The sequence below is a fragment of the Nesoenas mayeri genome (assembly GCF_963082525.1).
Source record: "Nesoenas mayeri genome assembly, chromosome: 3".
NCBI classification, from domain to species: Eukaryota; Metazoa; Chordata; class Aves; order Columbiformes; family Columbidae; genus Nesoenas; species Nesoenas mayeri.
This window is the reverse complement of record NC_137544.1, coordinates 96,896,643-96,919,062: the sequence shown is the minus strand read 5'-3', so window position 1 is coordinate 96,919,062 and position 22,420 is coordinate 96,896,643. Positions and strand designations below refer to the sequence as shown.

Below are 22,420 nucleotides of genomic sequence, written 5' to 3'. Positions count from 1 at the left end.
GGTGAGCAGCGGTGGGTCCATCTGTGAGGCAGACAGGTGTCCCACCCGTCCCTCAGGCTGGATCTCAGCCTGCACAGGTGCAACAGTCCCTTCACAGAGCATCTTCAGGGGCGTTTTAGCCGGAGAATGTTAAAATACTATCTCAGGTGAGTGGGTTTTGTTTTTTCTGTAAACGGTAAACGTGGTGCTGCCACCCTGAAGTGGCACCTGGAAACAGGGGGCAGCCCTTCCTTCAGACACTTTGACCCTACGGGGACGCACGGTAATGTCAGGGAGAAGGCGGCATATGGAAACTATTTCATTAGCAGGGTGTTACGTCCATTGGAAACAATCAAAAGTCTGCAATCAGGCAGCCCACCGCCAGCTTTCACTGGTGCTGCTCCGGGATGGCTCCCCCGGGGGCCGGGACTCTCTGACAGGCCGCCCTACCCCAAGATGGCGGCCTGGCCTCGGCGCCGGCTTCCCGGGACAAATATGGCCGCGGGGCACGGCGCTGCCATTAGACTACAAGTCCCAGGAGCAGGCGGGCGTGGGGGCGGTGCAGCCAGCGCCCGTGCAGGGTGAGCGGCGGCCGGCAGCGCGGCGGCGGGCGGAGCTGGCGCTGCCCTGGGATGACCCCCTCCGGGGGCGCCGGGGCTGCGCGGAGCCGGTAGCGGGGCCCCCCTGGGCCGGGCCCGGGCCCGCCGAGAGGTGAGCGGGTGTTGGGAGCCGCTGGGCCTCGGCGGGGCCCGGCAGCCGCCTGGGCGCTGTCGTGCGCGGGGCCGCGTGGGGCCGTGGGGCAGCAGCCGGCCTTCCTCCCCTCCGCGTCCCGGAGGCCGAGGCGGCCTGTGCGGGGCTCCCGGCGGCGCTGGAACTGCCGCTCATGGGCAGCCCCGAGTCCCAGCCGGGTTGTGGGGGCCGGGGAGCGGCCTGGCCGGTACCGCGGGAGCGGAGCCCCCGGGCGCGACGGGTCCGGGGGTGACTGACAGCCCCTTGTTTTAAGTACCCGCCATTAGGCAGCACAGGGCCGCGGTAACCAAAACACAGGGCGGGCGTGGGGCTTTCCTGTGCCGGGTGTACTGTGGCGTTCAGCGGGGTTGGGGTTTTAGGCAGGGAGCCTTTCTCAGCGCTTTTCCTTAACACAGGTGTTCCAGGAGGCCTTGGCAAAGAAAACGTGCCTCTCCTTCTCAGCTCCATCTTAGCGCCGTGGTGCCCCGGGGGGTGTTTTGCTTCTGTGTCTGTCGAGCTGCTTCTGGTGCGTTGGGGTGGAAAGCGCTGTTTCAGGACAAGCTGGGTTTGCTGAAAGTTGTCTGCAGGCTTGTTCGCTAGGCTGAATGGCAGCTGGGAGGTTGCTGCTTCAGTTCAATACGAGATAGTACCAGGCTTTCATATGCTTTGTTTGTAAGATCAAAATACACCTCCTTATTTAAGCAATGAGGAAGCTGAGGCATATTAATGTCACTTAGCCTTCCTTCCTGCATTTTTGTTGACACGTGGTTGTTCTTTTTTTCTGAAAAAAAAAAAAAAAAGTAAGAAAAAACCACCTTATTTTCATGGCTTTAATCATTAAGCTGTGGTTTTCCCACCTACAAAATAAATAATACAAATTTAGTCTCTAAGCTGGTATCAGATGTGCCATGAGAGTTAGTACCTCTGTTTCCCTGTCTTGTTGGCATTGTGGTTTGAGCCAAGTCAGTGGCTTTTTTTAAACAAATTTCTGACTGCTTGAAGGAAAGTGGTTTTCTGATTCCTTTCAAACAGGCTTATCATAAAGTTAATGTAGCATGCAAAAGTGACCTTTTGTAAAGGTCATTCCACTAACCACTTGGAAGATCTGAAGTTGAATTCAACAACGCAGAAAATAAATTGTAAATAGTTTGTCAGATAGGTGGAATTTGGAAATGAAATGGCACTTGTAAATCTGAAGGGCAAAAAAGGATACAAGATCACTTTATAAGCCTCACTTTGCTTATCGTTTAGAGAAGGGTTTAAATATCTTGTATCTAAAAAGGTTTTAATATCTTGTGTGTGTTAGCTTGTAGAGAAAAAAAATCTCATGTAAGCCATGCCCAGGATGACTTGCATCTACAGGCAGATGTAGTTGTGTGTGAGTAATGAAATGTGTGCTTTGTTTGGTAGACACTCCATGCTGCCCCGTCACGTGCAGAGGCTGGGCAGAGACTGGATTGCCCACTGGAATGGTTCTCAGGTACTCGGCTTGAACAGCCCCATTTCCAGCTGTTTGAGATGGGCAGGACACTCTCCCTGGGCTTCTTTTCCACTTCCTGTTCCAGTTGACTTCTCAGCAAACTGGAGACTCCCTCCATTTTTTGGACCTTGGAGACAATTTCAGAACTCTAACTGGCAGCTTGAGAACTTCACACAAAGTTCTTGCTTTCACCTACCTTACCCCAGTATGAAATCTGAGGGAGAGGAACCATCGACAAAGAAGAGAAGACTCGGTAGCCAGTGTGATACTTCAACTCCTGAAGAAGAAACAAGAGTCTCTAATGAGAAGGAACCATTGTGTCTTTCTGTAGCACAGGATGAAGAAAAACATACCAGCAAGAAAAGTAAGAGATGCTCTTAGCTCATTTTCGTTGTTTATTTGTAATGCTAGACACATGCAACAAGTTATAAGCAATATTACCTGCACTTTTTGAGTTACTATTTTTCTTGCTGTCTCTCTCAAGAAAACATCTGTCTTAAGAAAGTTGCAGGTTTGTAATGCTGTTTGGTCTGTAAAGTTGTATTTTGTGCTGTCAGTCTGCCAGAACTAGATTCACTGCACTTGGTGGTAGAACACAGTCAGTTCTGTGAGAGAGTTGCCCAGCTGGGGTGTCCTGAGCTTGGTTCAGACAACTCCCTCTCAGGGGTCTGTCAACAGATCAGGACTGTTAACTTGGGCACTCTTAAAGCAAAAAGATGTAGTGAACTTGCTATAGGGCTGAGCTGTGCTGGCCATTGTACAGCTTCATTCTGTCTACTGTACCTGAGCTCATAAGCCCCGCTGGACCTGAATTGGCTTCTTTTCGAACCAGTTATCTCAGAACTACGTAACTGTGAATTAATGGACTGAATTTTAATGATGTTTGCTTCCAGCATGATGGTGCATTTCTGTTTTTACAACTATGTTCTCCCACTGGCATGTTAGCAAGTTTTGTGTCAGACCGTGACTGGCAGAGCAAACAGCAGATGCACTTATCCAGATAAATATAATAAGAAGTGCAAAGATGACTACCCAACTCAGTAACAGGCTTTTAGGAAACTCTGAAGTGGCTGCTTCAGCTTATTACAGATATAATCTTCTATGTAGCATACAAATGTTTTACTGACTATTGTGGATATAAACAGTTTTGTCTACTGTGAAAGAAATAGAGGGACAGAGTCAAAATTAAGGCCCTTGTGCAGAAATCCTTCCTTAACAAAATAAACTGGAAATTGTATTACCACTGAAAAAGGCGAAAGACGCCATCAGCATCCCAAAGGCATTTTTGGACAGAAATATCCGCAAGGCTTAGAAACGTCATAGCTGTGGCAGAAAGGCAAAGTAAGAAGTTATTGGTAATTATGAGGCTTACTAATTTTTTAGTTTCTCAACCTCACAGAGGGAAATCGGGTTTGTTATCTGTTTTGGGGCCCCTGTAAATGGACCCTGTTGCAGCTTATGGCTCAGTTTGTCAGACTGTATGCGGGCTAGAGGTGACCCTCCATTCCTAACCTGTTGCTAATCATGGATAGAGAGATCAGCAGGGTGCCCATATGCTGCTCTAGAGGGTGTGTCCCATACTGACATACCCCATCTCCACTGAGGTAGTGGCAGAAGGTAGCATGAGACTATGTCAACAGACTGGATTTGGTTTACTGGTTTGACAGCCCTTCTACAGGGAACGGGGTGGTGTCAGCAATCTTCTTGGAACATGCCAGTTTCCTAACTTAAAAGCAGTTTGAAATTCAGGGCATGTAATGGTTTTGTGCTGTAGTTTGGGGGTGTGTTTTTTACTGATGCTCATGTAAAGTTTGTCTTAAACAGAGGATTTAAATCACTGCTAATCAAATAAGTTTTAGCATTGCATAAGCAATTTGAAAGACAAATAGTTGTCAGTAGTATGATTTCTGAGAGCAGTAAGAAGTCATATGGTGTACTACATAACTTTTTCTGCTTCATGTGCTTTTAACAGGAGCGGTCAAAAGACACTGGGAATATTTCTGTCAGCACAGTAGAACAATGAAAATCTTAGAAAAAAAGGAAACTGACCAAAGCAATACAGAAAGTGAAACAAAATTTGATTTTACAGTCATGTCCTACAATATCCTCTCACAGAATTTGTTAGAAGATAACTCCCACCTGTACAAACACTGCAGGCAACGGTTATTAATCTGGACATATAGATTTCCCAACATTCTACAAGAAATCAAACAGCTGGATGCAGATGTGAGTAGAAAATGAGTGTGTGGATATTTCTGAAGAACTGATAAACTGGAGTAGCAAATTCTTGCTGTTCTTTGTTTTTTATAGGTGGGCTGTCTAGTGAATCAAACTGAGCTTTTAGTTATGTCATGCTTAGCAGTAGTTTTGATTTATGCTCATGCAGTAGTGTATTCTGTGTGACCTAAACTTACAGTAAAGGCAAACTCTATGGCATATATTGCTCATAATTGCTTTTTTTTGTACATACCTTCCTGAAATGGTCTTTTTGACATGACTGATATTCTGCTGATACACTGTGCAATTTTTTTATAATTCTAAAACCTTCTTTCTTCATATAAATCTTTCTTAGTCTGTACCTAGATCACATTTGAGTAGAATGCTGTAAATAAAGAATTGAACATAAAACAGTTATACTTGCATGAGCTAAAGGTCCACCTAGTCTAGCATAATGTTTGTAGCAGTAGCTAATGAGAGATGCTTAGAGTAGGACAGCAGGGCACCTTTCTCCAGGATAATCTCAGCTCCTGTGACTGTACAGTTTAGGAAGCTGCAGAGCTGGAGGCTCTCTCTTTAATTGTGCTATAAGTTATTTAGTGCAAAAGACGTGCAAGACTGAGTAGTCGGTCATGATTTGTAAATACTTAATTCTGTACACCAGGTTTTTGTGGAAGAATAATGGTATACGTGCACATAGGAGGGTCAAATTAAGGCGAGCTCCAGGACTGGCATTTTCTAACTTTAGGGTGTGTGACTTTAACTTCATGTTTGTTTAGGTAGTAGGAACACCAAGTGTCTGTATATTCACTGAATCAAAAGTTATTTTCTAAAATTTGGCTGCTAATCCTTTTGAGCTATTTGTTAGGCCAGGTGATGGGGAACTTCTAATTTGTTTGGAAGGCAAATGCAAATGTTTTTTGATTGTTAGAAGACTTGGGTGATGATGCTGCAGTGTGGATCTCCGAGATTAATGTCTGAGGCTGAGAGAAAGATGCAGCTGTTAGTAGTATCCATGTGAAACTCTGATCCAAAGTATTCCTCCTGGGTGTTCATTCTCTCTGCCTTGGTACTCTGCACCATTTGACTCGTCAACGATCTTGCTATTGTTCTCTGCTGAGGAATAACTCTAAACTTCTGCTTAGATTAGGGTCTGAAAAAAGTGCCTTACCTGTTCTTGGTTGATTGTGGGGGTTTTTGTTTGGTTTTAAGGACATTTACCACTTATTGTTAATTGGGAAGTCAAGTCAGTAAACTTTTTGCTTCGTTCATTGTTCAGGCCAATAAAAGTTTGGTGATGGAATCCAACCTGTTCATGTCAGAAAAAAAAAGTATTGGAAAGAAAAGTAATTGTATTAGAGAAGCCACAGAGATACTGCCTTGTACCATTTGAAAAATGCAGTCATGTTGGTATATAGGCAGGAAGCTGGAGATTGAAATCCCCTTGAAGCTCTTCCTTTCATCCTAATGAATTTATACATACTTGTACATACTTAGCTGTGTAATGAGATATGTTAGTGGGCTTTCTGAAGGAGCATTGGGCAGAAGGACTCTGGTGAGGATGTGCCTGGCACTGTTAGTGGTAACAGGCAGTTCTCCAGGGTGGAAGGGCTGGAGTCAGAGCCAGCCCCTCTACAAAGAGCACGGCAGTTCAGGGTACTTGTGAAGGTCTGCAGAGCCACACAACGCAGCGCTAGGGCAGGGAGGTGATGCCTTGTGGTTCATTGAGTCATGACGAGCAGCTGCTCACAGACCCTGACAGATGCAGGTGCCCTTTGTGCAGAGGAAATTCTTACTAAAGGACGTAGACTGTTTTGAACTGTAACCTTAAAGTGAAGCAGAGACTTCAGAATATTGCTTGTGACTCGGTTCTCCTTGGAGACTTTGAATGAGGTAGTGACAGCTGGGTAGGTGAAGTCTGTTGCTGCAGTTCAGCAGGCAGCACTAACCCATCACCCTTCAGGAACTCATCCTTGTGCCAGAGTCCTAGGGTGGTTGTAAATCTCTGTTACTGCACTGTGCAAAGAGAAGGCTCCAAGATGCTCAGAACTCTCTTAATGGAGTATTTTAAAGCTAATCTTTGGTTCAGGTTGTCATAATATGGAAACTTCTTGTCCATGCTGTAGTTTAGCCCTCTTCTAAGCTGCTGAGAACGTATTACACAGAATCACAGAACGGTTGGGGTTGGAAGGGAACTCTGGAGATCATCTCGTCCAGCCCACCTGCTAAAGCAGGTTCACCCAGAGCAGATCGCACAGGAATGTGTCCAGGCGGGTTTTGAATGTCTCCAGAGAAGGAGACTCCACAGCCTCTCTGGGCAGCCTGTGCCAGTGTTCTGGCGACCTCAGAATAAAGAAGTTTCTCCTCTTATTCAGAGGGACCTCCTGTGCTTCAGTCTGTTATAATAATAATATGTTATTAGTGAGCTATTAGCAGGTCCCAGTTTGATTACATTTAATGTCACATATGAAAATGTGTAAGAAGGAGTGGGAGGAATTGGGGAGCTCTTCACAATCTTAAGGAATATTTCTATAGGAGAGTGAAACCTTTCATGGGAAGCAAAAAGCCTCTGTTTTTTTTTAATATATACCTATACAGACTGGCCAACAGAGAGGTGATACAGCAGTATTTTGATGCACTTACTAATATCTTTTTTTGTAAACTTTTGCCATAGGTACTCTGTTTACAAGAAGTGCAAGAAGACCACTACAGAACAGAGATCAAGTCAAGTTTAGAATCCCTGGGTATGATTAAACTCTTATGACCTTGTCTTGTCCCCTGCTCTAGTACTATTTTCCTCAAAAAACCCATATATTATAGAATCAAGTGTCCTACAATCACATGCAACTATGTTGTGTGCCCTCTTTTTTTAAAGTCATCAGGTGCTCTCTTGAAACTACCTTAGTGTTTTCTACCAGTATTCCTGTTGGAGAGCTTTTCTAGGGTATGTTTTTCTCTGGCTTGAAACCTTCCAAATATCAGCACTAAATTTTACCCTTGGTCAGTTTATATTCATTAGTTTTCATACTGGTGCTGTCAGCCAGCCTAAATAGCACTTACCCCTCTCATGTGTGAATTTGGTAAGAATATGCTGCTAGGGGTGGTTTAAATAATTTTATTTTCCTGGATTAGTTTTCTGTCGGCTTACTGAATTAACAGTAAGTGCCACAACAAGTGGCTGGAGCGCAGGGCCTAGAGCTGGGAGAGAGGAGAAGCAATCCCTGTCCCAGCACTGGTGTGAGCTTGGAGATGGACTCACTCCACTTCATGAATTTATATGGCACAGGTTGTGCAGTGAAGCATTTTAAAATGGCAAAAAAACTGGACACTGTTTCAGGTTCAATAGTTTTCTTTCTTACATAGGTAAGGCATCATGAAAATCTGCATTTCACCTGTACGTAAAATGAAGAACTTGGCAAATGACTGTTTTCAGGTGGACTTATTTGAGCTCAAATACTGTCATTTGATCAGTGTCTCAGTTTCCTTGTTGAAGGCTTGCCTCTTGCTGCTAACTGTATAATTACATAATTGTGTAGATATGTTTGAGAACTTCGTTCTATGAATCATTTTAGACAGTGATTACTGATTTTGATTGGAATGCTTCACTGCTATTATTCCTAAACCTTTGTGGTAACATCCAGAAAAAAACTTTAATATGCAAGTCCACTTCTATGTGACTTGTGAGGGTTTTTCGCTGTTTTGGTTTGGGTTTTTTTTCCACATGAAGAGAGAAGAACATGCCTGATGTAGTAAACTACATAGATGCTTACATGTCACAAAAGCCACTAGACCAGGTTTCCTGTGGTATCTAAACTGAAGCTAGACAGAACAGGCAGCCTTTTGGGTTCACTTTTCTATGTGAATTTTACATAGTCTTTGGCACTTCAGACTGGGTGTTGACTGCCATGTGAGGAAAGTGGCATGAAGCTTTTTATAATTTTTATCAAGATAATCTCTATTACACAATGGTATTTTATGTTTTTAATTGCCTTTCTTGCAGGGTATCACTGTGAGTATAAAATGAGGACAGGGAGAAAACCAGATGGCTGTGCTACTTGCTTTAAAACTTCCAAATTCAGCCTGATCTCATCAAAACCTGTGGAATTTTTTCGCCGTGATATTCCGCTCTTGGACAGGGACAACGTTGGATTGGTGTTGCTTTTGCGGCCTAAATTTCACTGTAAAACTAATGCTGCAATCTGTATAGCCAATACACACCTGCTGTATAACCCAAGGCGAGGGGACATCAAACTGACCCAACTTGCAATCCTCCTGGCAGAGATTGCTAGTGTTGCCCCTCAGAAGGATGGGACCTTCTGTCCAGTTATCCTCTGCGGTGACTTCAATTCCGTTCCTGGTTCTCCGTTGTACAGATTTATAAAGGAAGGAAAGTTAAATTATGAAGGACTTGCTATAGGGAAGGTAGGTTATACTTTTCACTTCTCTCTCTCTCTCAAGAAAAAAGCAAACAGTTTATTGTTGATTAAAGATAAATATTTGAGTGGTACTGACACACCATAGCTGGGCTTGTGATTATTTCCAGCGCAGTATCCATCTTAGTGCCCTTTATGCAGTCTGCAAAGTGGGAGTTACTGTGGAGTTACTAAAGTAAGCTTGGGTATTTCTAATAGCTGTCCCTTACTGAATAGTGTATCTGCTTCTAGCTTACCAAAATTAAAAACTTGCAAACATTAATTGTTCTTGAAAGATAGCTACAGGATGATTGTATCACTGTGTTTAAGTGTCCCAGTCTTTAAGTAGTATAAAATAACTACTTAGTCAAATACCTGCTGTGCACTCCATGGAAGGATGACCCTTATTTTAGATAAACTTTGAATTACAATGGCTGGAACAAGAAATGCCAAACCTAAACTGTTCCAGGTTAGATGTTTTTTTTGTTGTAAGTACTTCTATGTAGCTGTTGGATGTGTCAAATGCTATTTAGTAGAAAGTAACTGGAGTGTATACAGTGAGAAAACAAGAGAAAATAGCCCCGCTGGTGTTTGCCAGTGGGTCATTGTTTCAAGCCCCACTTTGACTTGCTCTCAGAAGAATAAGCATCATGAAGATAAACTAAGTGTCTGCAAGGGAGCTCTGTATGCTCAGTCCTGTTGTGTTGTTAAAAGTGTTCTGGGTAGTCTCAGCCTAGTGTCACAAGAACTGTCTTGAAAAATGGGGTAGCTGCAAAAAACTTGATAAGAGTTAACAAAGGCCATGTACATGAGGAGTTTTATTATTTTCACATATTTGATAAGCCATTATAAATTATTTCTTCCAGAGGGCCGTGTTTTGATTTGTTTGGGGTGGGTTTGTTGGTTTGTTTTTGCTTAAAACTTTACAAAAAATGTCTTCTCATTTCCTTCTGTTTCTTTTGAAATGAGATTTCAGTCTCAAAAAAGCTCCTGTTTTCTCTCTTAGGTCTCTGGACAAGAACAGTTTCCAAGGGGACAAAGAATCTTACCTATTCCAATTTGGCCCAAAAAATTAGGTATTTCGCAAAACTGTGTATATGAAATAAAACAGCAACAAAAAGAAGAAAAGGCAGGTCAGTTTCTAGGTTGATAGATTTTGTTGTCCTTTGAAAATATCATTTGGGTAGCACTACAAAACAGATCATCTGTTCTAGTGGGGGAAAACCAGCGAGTCTGGAGCTTGCAAAACTTCGTTGTTGGGCTTGTTAGAGTGTAAAGCTATTTGTTCACATAAGCATTTGCAAATTTGAATCTTTAGGGGATCGTAGTTAGAAATTGACATTCGGGAGCTGCTGTGTAATATTTAAACTGCTGTGTTGGCATCATGAAAGCCAGTTGTGCTGTGACCGGGAAGAGAGAGAGGGAGGAGTGCAGCACATGTATGTGGCATGAACCTACATTCTGCTTCAGTGTTTATGTGTTATAACGCAAACACTTCATGGAACGAGTGAGAAAAGCAGGTGATTCCTTGCTCAGTATTATTACATCTTTCATCCACTGTGTTTTCTTTCACAGAAAAAAACAATTTTAAATGAATGGGGCATAATTTGAAAGAGTCTTTGAAGGAGATCTTACTAATGGAACAGAAAAATGTAATCCAGCTTTGTGAATTGTATCTTGCCTACTGCAACAAATAAGTGTACTCAAAGATATTTGTTTTCTGTAGCTCTTCAATATTGGTCTCATCTACATCCTATTTTTAAACGTAAACTGAATGTATTTCTATTTTGCAGAAGAAAAATTGGAAGCAGCAAAACCAGACAACGCTCAGAAGAGTGTAATAGCACCTGAAAAGTATGTGTTTGGGGAAAAAAAATAGAAATCCTTGACCGGTTCCTAGTTTTGGGGGCTTGTTTTGGTTTTAGACCAAACTTGTATCTGATTCCAGATGTGGATACACGATGCTCACCCAACCCAGTCTGCCCATCTGACAAAGAAATCATCTTCCATTTAAACTTGAAAAGACTGATCTGGCAGCAAAATACTAGAACGGGAAATTATGAAGGAGAGTGTGTTCTGGCAGCAATCTGCCAGATATTATTGCAGAAGGCGGAGGCGAGTTATCGGTGCTGTTTAGATGGTTTCTTTGTCTGCTTATTATAAGAATGCTTTTGAGATCTTTTGTCACTTCTTGACATAAACAGGACATTTTGCTGTGTAGTGACATCGTAGGAAAGCTGTGAACTTCAGTCCAGTTGCAGAGACCATCTTTTTTAAGAGAGGGAAGAAAATAAACAAAAACCCCAGCATTGTCCAGCTGCTTCAGTGTTGGCACTTCTCTCTTCTGTTTTTGAGATACAGGTTTATGGATAATAATAAAGTCCTTTAATACAATGTGAAATTAGGATAAAGGAAGAAAAGGAACTGGAAAGATCGTAAAATCCTCCTTGTCAAGAGTTTTGTGGCAGAATTTAGGTTCTGGGAGTCCCAGAAACTTGGAGTATCCTGGATCTTCTTACTTGGATCAAAACATTTCCTTGTTAAACTGAAGGAGGAAGCCACCACTAGACTGCCAAGAAGGAAAATGTAATTGCTTTTTGAAAGGAACAATATATTTGCATTTTCCAATTTGGTAAAGGCATATGAAGGAAGTCATAGAAGGAAAATGCCCTGTGTATGTGCGATATCAGGCTCCAAGTCAGCCATTTCTTATCAGAAATGAGATCTTAGTATCACTGCAGATAGTTATATTAAAATACTTGGTGATTCTTGGTCATCAAAAAGCTAAATATTGGTATTTCTGAGACAATAAGTGGATAACAGGACAGGAAGCCTTATTCTATGGTGTAAATCCATAGTGCACGATGTGTTGAACACTGCTTGCAGGGTGGTTTGTGTCATCTTAAAGAGAATGTCATGCAATGAGCAGAAATTACTACCCTTCTGTGTTGTACAAACTGGCACGTTTATCAGTCTAGTCTAAATCAGGCAGATGACATGCTGATTTTTTTTCTAATTGTTTTTTAACCAGAATGTATTGCGGCTCAGGTTTAAAATGCAGCTGTGCAGGGTGAGGCAGGTAGAGTTGAGGGTTTATTTGCGGAGCTGACAGGAGCAAATGGCTGGGAGAGAGCGAGAGGAGTTCTGCTGAAAGGTGAGTTCATAGTTTGTTGCTTTCCAATAAGCTGCTCTCATGGACACTTCTACCCATGTGTCAGGGAGAGGTTGCTGAATGAGGACACAGGTGAAATCTTACAAGTGTAGAAGGAGCTCAAAGTTAGGTATATTTGAAGTGTCAGTAAAGCCAGTTTTGATAGGCTCTTACATATCTGTCTTTTACTTGAAAAAGCTGCTGTGTTTTGCCTTCAGAGGTTTGGGCCACTAACACTAAAGGTGATGGGATTGGTTGCATGAGAGAAACACTATTTGCATATCCAGATAATTAATTTTGTTTATTACTAGGAACTATTTTTTTCATTGCTTATTCTTTCTAGGAAAGACAAGAAAATTAAATTATTTTCTTTGATTCCTGTTTAGGTTGTCTTCAAAACTGCAGCACCATTTCAAATTGTCTTCAGTCTATTCTCATTACGTTCCTGAAACTGGAATACCAGAAGTAACGACTTGTCACTCCCGAAGTGCTGTCACTGTGGATTACATTTTCTATTCCGCAGCAAACGATGATACTGCTGCCCAGCCAGGTAAAGAAACCAACTGTTAATTATTTTTCACAAAAGCTAAATGGGAACATTGGGATGCTGTCCAAAGGGAAACGTAGTGCTAATGTAATCCATATGAAGTACCTTCATGGTTTGTGGTAGTGCGTGGAGTGTCAGCTATTCCCTTGGGAAGCGTGGCTACCTTATCACCTCCCCACAGCTGGACTTGTAGTGCCACACGGGGCAAAGCTGTCACCCGACTGAGTGTTCCTGTGGTTCCATCTCAGCATGGACACAGGAGCTGGGGCTGCAGAAGAGCAGCAGTGTAAGTAGCACCTGAGAAATAAATCCTGCTGTCAGTAGCTCATGCAGGACCGTCGTGGCCAGATCTGCAACAAAGCAGTATTTCTAGTCATCTAAACAAAATGGTGAACGGAAATTTACGATGTGTATTAAAACTGATAAATGAACTGTTTCTTAGCTGGCTTTTCAGATAGTCTGAATGTGATACCTGTCAAGTAAGTGACCTCTGTGGCCTTTCTTCTGTCACTTGCACATGCCCAGTTGTCACTCTCGTGATTGCAGTTGCAGCCAAAACTCACCAGATGGTGCAAGAAAGACACGGTAGCTCTGCGAGTGAATTTCGCAATGGGTAACACAGCGCTGTCTCTACCTGCATTGCTGCTTTTACCACTTTCCATGTCATCACTAGTTCTGTGGTTTATCCTACCATGAAAGACCATTGCACCATGCAGGACTATCAGATAAATGTGAGGAAACCTGCATTCTGCTCCTGCTCCCACTGTAGATTGCAAGTGATTTTTACAAATTGACATTGCTTTTGGTATGTGAAATGAAAATACCACCTTCAGCTCTCATACCTACAGACTAGATTGTTAAAATTGCATCAATGCACAGAAGTGTCATTTGTCATAACATGCACAGTAAATGCTGCCTTAGTGTAAAATAACAAATACAAAAGCTTCCCAAATACAGAAATAGAAAATTCAACTGAAAAACTAGGATATGAGAAGTACCTAAGTGACTTGTTAACACCGTGTGATTTAACAGAGTGCTAGTGATTTCAGGGTGCATCCCTCTGCAAAATTTAATCCTAATTCACCTGCTTATATATTTTTGCACCATCACTTCCCCAGCAGAGCTGTAGCAATTCTTTCTTTCTGCACTTATTTTTCAAATAGATTCTTCATTCCACATCAGAATATAGGATGGGACCAAACTTGAATTCTCCAAGTAGTTTAAACTGGTGTGATTTTTATTCATTAGTTCTTAGAAGCTAATAGCCTGGCCTTTCAGTTTTCTGACGGCCTGAGCCACTGTATTAAGAGTTGTCAAAGCCTGAGCAAGCGAGTATGAAATGTGGCCTAGGCTGACTGACCATTTTTTTTCCAGTTAAGGGGTCTTTTTTTGGACAGTTCACACACTTTATTCTCTGTTGTGCTTAGCCAAGTATTTGGTTTGGTATTCAGGATTTGCTGTGAAAGCAGGGTCCAGTATCTACCCGAGTCCTGCCAGACTCTGTTTCGCTGGTTCCAGAGTGCTCTGAGTTGACTGGTCACTGAATGCAGACCAAGGGCTCTGTAACAACAACCTGCTGCTCTGTTGACACACAGGTGCTGCGCTGAAGGACAAATTGGCCTTTTTTTTAATGAGGACACAAATATTTTAAGTATAGTATAATAATAAAGTGTAATAATAGCGCGGTTGTGAGTCATCTGAGCAATGTGGTGTTTCTTAAGGGGAGATTTTTGGGGCAGGGAGGTTTGTTTTTTTTCAGGCAATTATAGAAATAGCAGGAAATAATGGAGGAAGATCCCTTTCTTATGCTGAGCAGTTAGAAAGGGAAATGCCAAAAGGCTTTCGTCCTTATGAGCAAGAGCTCCTGTATGACCCGCCTGCTGGAGGAGAGCTGTGTGCTTGAGGATGCGGAAATCAAATGTTATATGAACCAGTAACTCTCAACGGATCCTTAATTGCACAAGCATCAGCTCTGTTTAGCAATGCTGCTGTGCTCAAGCATAGGGCTGGGTTGTGTGAGGCTTTTTCAGGGGAGAATGGACAAATCCCTTTGCCTTTCTACCTCAATTTATCTGAAAAATGGAGGGGTAGTGTTTGAGTACTTTGAGCTCTAGTGTTTATGTGTCCTACTGTGAGAGTGTGATAGTAAACATGGATTTCTGAACCATTTTATTGGTAATTTTGCATGGAGCAGTAACAACTTCAGATTATTTCTGCCATACTGTTATATTCTTTCTGTATCAGCCCATGCTGATGAACGTTTCCACCCTTCCTTTTTAACCAGGAGCAGAGGATTCTTTTCGTGGAGGTCTGAAACTTCGTGGCAGGCTGGCACTTCTAACAGAGAAAGACATTTGGACTGTTAATGGTCTTCCCAATGAAAATAACTCTTCTGACCACCTGCCGTTGCTGGCAGAGTTCAGGCTTATTGAACATTAATAGCCAAAGGACTTTTTGTGTACGTACAGTTACCTTCACCTTCTCTTTTCATGTAATTATTATTTTTTAAAAGGTTCATTCAAGCACTGCTGGTCCGGTTTAAACAATTTGCCTGCATGCTGATTTGTTAGTGTTGTGTAAAGTAGACTTTTTAAAGAGATCTCTTTTTTTTCAAACATATAAATTACTGTATGAAATCTTAAAGGCAAAAAGAAAAGTTTTTACATTAGCTTCCTCTTTGATAATGGAAAACATCTGTGCCAGTCTCAAAAGGGCAATATTTTTCACAGAGATGCTGTAAATGGTTTTTATTGTAAAACACAGTAAAACTGATTATTCTCTGAGAACTGTGTGCTTCTTCAAGTAAAGAGCAGTACATTTGTGTGCGTGTCACATTTTATAATGAGCTAAAAGTAATGTTTTACTACGAAGTTGCTCTGTAGACACTTCTATCTAAATACTTCTGCAAAGAAATTTCCTCAGTTACCTGAAGTGTATGTAGTCAGTGCAGAGGCTGCAAGAGTGGACTTCCAGAAGAACATTGCTTTGCAGTAATGCAAATATTTGTTCTGAGAAGTTACTACTTTAACTTCTAAAAGCTTAAATATAAGTAGCATTCACTGGAATTTTTTTAAAAAGTATCTGTAATAAAACCAAATTTAATGAGCATGAAAACTTATAGGAAACCTAATTGATGTACTGTAGGAAGAAAAAATCAGTTGACCTCTTGAGGCTTCATATATACTGAACAATTGGGGGAAGTTTTTATTTTTCATTTAGTTGTTAAAAACGTCAGGTTCTACATTGAAATGACAGGTCCTGAGCTACTACTGAAAGAAAAACGCAGAAGCTGCTTGACATGATGCAATCATCAGTGCTGCCTGTTCAGGGGTGTTCATTGTTCCATGACAGTGTGGTTTCAGGGTTTAGAGACTTGTTTCAGTCTTTGTGTAACCTATTAATGGTTAGCTGTAGGGCTGTATGTTCAGTTATTTCTCTGTAGAATAATACATGAAGTAGGTATTTAACAATCTTTAAAAAAACTTGCTTTAGTTTGTTCCCATTTGTCCTGTGTCTTGATTTTAGAAACAACTTTGATCTTTTTTCTGGAATAGAAACCTGGACAGGACCAAAAAAACCCCAACTCTAAGTCATTAAAAAAAGACTATCATGATATTTTATTGAAGTTTCATGCTGTGCATAAACATACAAGTGATAAAAAAAAAGTCATGCATGTTTTCTACACTATTTGACCACTTTGCAGTAAGTTAGAAGAACAGTCACTAGAACCACACTTGAGACAAATGCCGTAAGTTTCAAGAGAATATTTCAGCAGAACTTCAAAACAAGAACCAAAACGAATTTGCCAAACACCTCTACAGCATTGAAAAGTTTCAGTATAAGTTAGAGGTTAAGAGAAAATATCTCAAGTTGTGCTGGACAACAGTAAAAAAACTGTATACCAACCACCCTTACTTGAGCTGAAGTAAACCATGGTTTCATAGAGAAAAACCTTGCAATGCATCAGATGATAACCTTGTGCTATAAGATACAGCTGATCAAAGTAAGTTTTTCACATTATTTCACCCATGAGATATCTAAGGAATATATGAAAAGAAAATGTTTAAGTTACAGGACACAGAGCAGCACAAAGTTCAAAACTGAAACGTTGTGGCCGGTGTCAAATTACACAAATATTTCTACCATTAAAAAAAAAAAGAGTATTTCCCTCTCTTCCAAAAATTTCCTATTGCGAACACAGGAATGGAAAAGTTCAGAGGAAGAGAAATAGGAAATGCTTCCCTGTAATTGATATGGTAATCTTCTATACAGTTGAAAAGCCTTCTTTTTGGGCCTTCTGAAATGTAATTAGCAGAAAGTCCTTCATTGCTTGTCTAAGGTTGCTGGGTTTCATCCTTGTCTTCCTGTCCTAGGTAGGTGAGATTCATTGACTTTTTTTGAGCAATCAGGTCTGTGTCTAAGCAATCATCTCCTCCTGTACTCATTCAATTGCTGGCTGAAGTAATTGTTCCAGGAACTTAAATCATTCTGTTTGAGCAACGTTGTCACTAACAATGTTCTGTCTTCAGCAAAATCCCAAAAAAAGTGCATGCCCAGGAAGGGAGATACACAAGGCCCATGGCAGTGTCATCTGTAAGCACAGCACAACGGGTAGAGGCTGGACTTGTACAATAATCCAGTTTCTATTTAGGCACCTAATGAAATATTTTCAGGAATGCAGCACTCGAATGCTTCCAGAGAGCTTCACTAATGCAAAGGGTGGACCCCAGTCAAAATCGTACCATGTCACTTGAGAATGCTGCCATCCATCGCAGGTCCTTAGCTAAGCCCTAGAACAGAAGGACTGAGTAGGGAGGAAGCAAACAAGCTTGATTTTCAGCTTTTTCAGACGTACAATTTAATTTATTGCTGAAGTTGTTCCAATAAGAGCTTCCTTTTTAGGTCTGACTAAGCAGTTGTTGCTACAACAGGTATAGGAAAAACTCCCTACAGCAGCATGGCAGAAGGTTAACTTCAGCCTGCGATGTCTGATCTTAATATAAGATGTCAAGGCATCACTGTCTGAGACTGCTCAGCCCTCAAAGCCAAGCCACACACTAATGTTGAAAGAAAAGCAGATAGACTCAGGTTATCAAGTCTGACATTTCTTCCATTATTCCAGGAACATCTATGAGAAACAAACTGACTAACAGGTGAACACTTTTGTCTCTACAAAACAGCAATCTCTACATTTTGTGCTTCAGCAGTGTAGTCCAGAAAGACTAAAAGCTTTCAATAAAGTATAAAAAAATTATGAAAGTTTAAAAATTCATTATTCATCAATTATCATTTTAAAAAAGCCTCGTATCTTGCCTAATAAATTGTCAGTGTTTAAGAATACACTTGCATATTACTATTACTTAACATCTTTCAGCAACATGCACAAGATCATAATACAGGTGTGGCAGTAAAACATTCAGTGCCATTTTAATACTACCAGAAATACTGGGAAACAGTACAAATCAGTCACAAAACAATAATACTGACAGTTTTGCATATCTATTAAGTTTAGTGAGGTAATGATGATAATTTAAAAACTCACGCCACTTCTGCACTGCTTGTTTTTATTGCTGAATTAAATATTAATGCTGATTTTTTTTTAACTGCACTGCACCCCAGCACATCTTAACACTAAGAATATGATTTCTTTGTTATCCCAATGCTACTACCCAGCACAAATTCAATTAATACTTGTACAGGGAAGTTATATTTGAAGAAACTCACACCACTGGAGTCACCTGCTACATGATGGAGGGAAAAAAAACTCTTCTAGTCTGATAAACATAATTTTAGGTTCTCTTCACTGATGCCTTTTCTATGAATTGACAGAAAATAAATACTGCCACTAAAAGAACTCCCCCCTTGTATTTTCTAGGTAAAACATTTATTAAAGAGTCCATAGGTTAATAAATAGTCCCATTCCTTCCAGCGGAGTGCAGGTAAAGTGCAGCGGGAAGCACCAGGGAAGCCCTCTGTCCTGCGAATGGCTCTGTCAGATGCGGAGCTGGTAGCCCACCTCGTTAAGCGTAGCCAGGTCTCCTTTCTTGTCCACCACCGCCGGCCTGCAAGCAAAGGAGGGGAGAGGGCGCTGCTCACCAGCAATCCCACACTGCCATGCCGGAGTGCCAAGAGCCTTTGTCAGATCAGGAATGGTTTGCTTCAAAACAGGACTAAGTAGATGTAATTTTGTCATCATAAGCATGGTGTAGCACGATGAGGTACTCACAAGGGTTGCCTCTGAAGCCAAGCACCAGCAAAGAACAGGTCGTCCCATGCTGGGGTCTGTGATCTGAGCCTGGGAGCGCTCTTCTCTCTCTGATTTGAGAGAGGGCCTAAATGAGTATCTAAGACTAGACACATCCCATCTGTGATCTGCCCCAGAGCAGGACTTCGGCTCTTAGAATAAAGTGCTAATTGCTGAAGGCAAACAGGCAGGGCCTCTCACATGGCCACAGCCTAGTGTCTCTGAACCCGCACTTTTGGCTACATCTGTGTGAAAGGCTGGAACCCACCAAGCAGAAAACACAAGATGAACTCTCTTCAGTCTCCAGGCATCTTATATTCTGATACAGTCACAGAATCACATAATAGTTTGGGTTGGAAGGGACCTTCAAAGCTCATCTAGTCCCACCCCCTGCAATGAGCGGGGACATCTTCAGCTAGATCAGGTTGCTCAGAGCCCCGTCCAGCCTGGCCTTGAATGTCTCCAGGAATGGGGCATCTACCACCTCTCTGGGCAACCTGGGCCAGTGTTCTACCACCTTCAGCATAAAAATATTTTCTTTATGTCTAGTCTGAATCTCCCCTCTTTTACTTTAAAGCCATTAACCCTTGTTCTATTGCAACAGACCCTGCTAAAAAGTCTGTCCCCATCTTTCTTACAGGTTCCTTTCAGTACTGAAAGACGACAATAAGGTCTCCCCAGAGCCTTCTCATCCCCAGGCTGAACAACCCCAACTCTCTCAGCCTGTCCTCCCAGCAGAGCTGTTCCAGCCCTCTGACCATTTCTGTGGCCTCCTCTGGCCCCTCTCCAACAGGTCCATGTCTTTCTTGTGCTGAGAGTCCCAGAGCTGGACACAGGACTCCAGGTGGGGTCTCACCAGAGCAGAACAGAGGGGCAGAATCACCTCCGTCAATCTGCTGGCCACGCTCCTTTTGGTGCAGCCCAAGATACAATTGGCCTTCTGGGCTGCAAGCACACATCGCTGCTCATGTCCAATCTTTCATCGACCAGTACCCCCAAGTCCTTCTCTGCAGGGCTGCTCTCAACCCCTCCATCCCCCAGCCTGTATTGATAACAGGTGTTGCCACAAATAATCACACATATACTAAAATGACCTGACAGCATACGTGTATCAACAACCTGAAGCAAATGAAACCTTGAGGATGAGCAATCAGTCTTTCCCTATTTAGCAAGCAATGGAAAAGCTCCTGCAGCAAAGCTGTCAAACTGAAACAATCCCAGTGATTTATAGTCTATGGCATTGTCTAATCTGAGAGCTCATTGCCGATTCTTAGCTATTTGCACATTAAGCCATGTTTGCTTTTCTAAATAAAAATGTTACCTAACATACACCTTTCTTTTAGCAGATGCTACGGCACGTCTGCTTCCCTAAACAAGTTCAGCTGAAGCCCGAGCAGTACAATGTGAAGCTGGCAATGGCTCCAGCGCTTTCCTACAGCTCCTCAGACCTGCTTTCCAGCTCTTGCGCTTACTCTTTGCTCGCTGGGTGGCAGATGTGAGATACTGGTATGGACAACTGATGCTCTTCTGCCTAGTCACACATTGAATGCAACCTGGTTTTTTGCCACTTATCCAAGCACCTGTTAATAACCCCATCATCCTCTTTGCAATACTGCCCTGCACCCTGCCTCATGTTTGTCTCAGTTTGTAAGTACTTCAACTAAAGTGAAGGAGTCTTCAGTGCTCTCTTGTAGGAAGGGTTTGCACTTGAACAAGTCATTGTGAGATACTTTGGATTTCCCTCACTTTATTCCTTCAGAGCAGATGGGTTTCAAATAGCCAGAAAAGAAGTTACGAGCTGCATCCCTCTGAGTCAGAGACCAGCAAGAGATGCACTGTATGTTCCAGAGTGTCCGTCCTTCCTCTTTTCCTCCAATTTAGGGATCCTGTTTCCTTCCCACCTCCTTCTCCCTCCTTCCTTTACCTTCTTTTAATTAAAGCCAGGATATAGTTTTAATTAAAGCACCCCTGGATGGTTGTACCTTCTCTGATTACCCAAACAGATGTGGAGTCACTGCACATCAATGGCAACATGCCCACTTCCAGTCCATAACAATTCTCTAACTTGTAGCTACAAGCAGACTGTCCTCCATATGTTTTCTCTTCAGCATTTTAGGAAAAGGCACGGATTTGTTGGAGCAGAGGCACTGCAGCTCCTATTCTCCTTGGATGCCAAATGACTCGACATCAAACATCTCCTCTGAAGCAAAGGACCTCTGCTGGACTGACCCATCAGATCACATCCAGGTGAGGTTTAGATTGGATATTAGGAAACAATTCCTCAGGGAGAGGGTTGTCAGGCACTGGAACAGGCTGCCCAGGGAAGTGGTGGAGTCACCAGCCCTGGAGGTGTTTAAAAGACATTTAGACGAGGTTCTCAGTGACATGGTTTAGTTGATGGAGTTAGATTATGGTTGGACTCAATGATCCTGAGGGTCTCATCCAACCAAAATGATTCTATGATCTCCTGTCTGGAGATCTCCTGTCTGGAGATGAGCACATGAATAAGCTGTGCATAGCTGCTGGGTACACAGTATTCATGAGTTGTCTGCACTGGATCTGCCCGATTTTGCACATCCTAACATAATATAACCCTAATATAATCCTGCCCCCTTGCACATTCTCATATAATGGACTAACAGAATTTCCCTTTCAACAGCTAAATTAGGCCAGAAGCACAAAAGGCCAATGTTGCTATGACACAGAGCACACGTGTTAAACCTCACTATGAAATCATAAGGAAATATCTCTGATGAACTGACATTTAAGAGCAGAGGTTGCTTCAGGCTGCCACATGACACTCCCTTCCAAACTCACACCAACCCTCCCAAACCCCTCTGGCTCCAGGCACTTCTGCTGCGGATGAAGCACTGCGCTGCCTGTTCCAGTGCTGCAGCTTACAATTTTCGGCACCCTCCTGGTTTGGCACTTCAGAGGACACACATATAGGCACAGTAAAGCTTTAGACTTACCAGATTCACACCATCCTACATCCTATTTATTCGTCCTGTCTGCTGGCCACCCTTATGAGATCACACCAGCACATGGACTGTTACACAGCTCAATTAATGAGCTGCCATTGGCAGCACACCAGGCTCCTCAACAGGCACCTACTGCTTATTGCATTGCCACCCGTGTCCTCCAACGTCCCTGGTCTGTCTCGTGGCTGTATTTCCAGGCTAAAACGTAATCGTGAGCTTGCCGGTGGCCACGACCAGCATCTACCTAACAAACTATTAATAGTAAGGAACCAGGATGAGAAGTTACAGGGTTGAAGCTGTAAAATCCACTTCTGTCCTTAAGCACCACTTCAGCCTTTGTCTTTCAGAAACAATCAGCCAAGACATTCCTGTTCGCCATTCCAGTTCACATATTTTTCACTGGGAGATTTCTCCCAGCAGGCCCATATAATTTTATTGTTGACAAAAACCAGGCTGTAATAACAGCTTGTCATCAGCAGGTGAAGCCTCTTGAATGTGTTATTCAGCCCCTGCCAGCTCACACTACAGCAAAACACTTCTCTCCCCCTCCCTTGCAAGCTCTAAAAAGCTGTAATTACAGCATGTGAGTAAGATCCACAAAGAAATAAAACACTCTGTTGATAAGAACAACCATTCTTTAGCCACGATTTCAGGCTGAAGCTTAGCAAGCCTGAAAGTCT

General features: G+C 42.4%; 2 protein-coding genes across 5 annotated transcripts in view; one reads left to right on the top strand and one right to left on the bottom strand.

The window, feature by feature from the left end:
* The first annotated feature begins 564 nt into the window (after nt 1-564).
* Nucleotides 565-20,901, top strand: ANGEL2 (angel homolog 2). 4 transcript variants are annotated; one of them, XM_080342444.1, is made up of 9 exons: nt 565-690; nt 2,119-2,552; nt 4,161-4,414; nt 7,080-7,149; nt 8,406-8,827; nt 9,824-9,950; nt 10,611-10,671; nt 12,355-12,518; nt 20,868-20,901. In XM_080342444.1, the coding sequence occupies exons 2-9, from the start codon at nt 2,126-2,128 to the stop codon at nt 20,873-20,875; spliced, it is 1,533 nt and encodes a 510-aa protein (XP_080198570.1). In that variant the 5' UTR covers nt 565-690; nt 2,119-2,125; the 3' UTR covers nt 20,876-20,901. The 4 variants fall into 4 exon arrangements, with proteins under 4 accessions (XP_080198570.1, XP_080198568.1, XP_080198571.1 ...); XM_080342442.1 differs by lacking the exon at nt 20,868-20,901 and adding an exon at nt 14,800-15,244; XM_080342443.1 differs by lacking the exons at nt 565-690; nt 20,868-20,901 and adding exons at nt 1,207-1,234; nt 14,800-15,244.
* The window catches only part of VASH2 (vasohibin 2), a gene marked incomplete at both ends in the record, with an annotated part of 41,709 nt that continues 37,796 nt past the window's right edge, over nt 18,508-22,420 (bottom strand). Inside the window, one exon of the mRNA XM_080342446.1 lies at nt 18,508-18,577. Coding sequence (XP_080198572.1) covers nt 18,508-18,577 — 70 coding nt within the window. The remainder of the gene's footprint in view (nt 18,578-22,420) is intronic.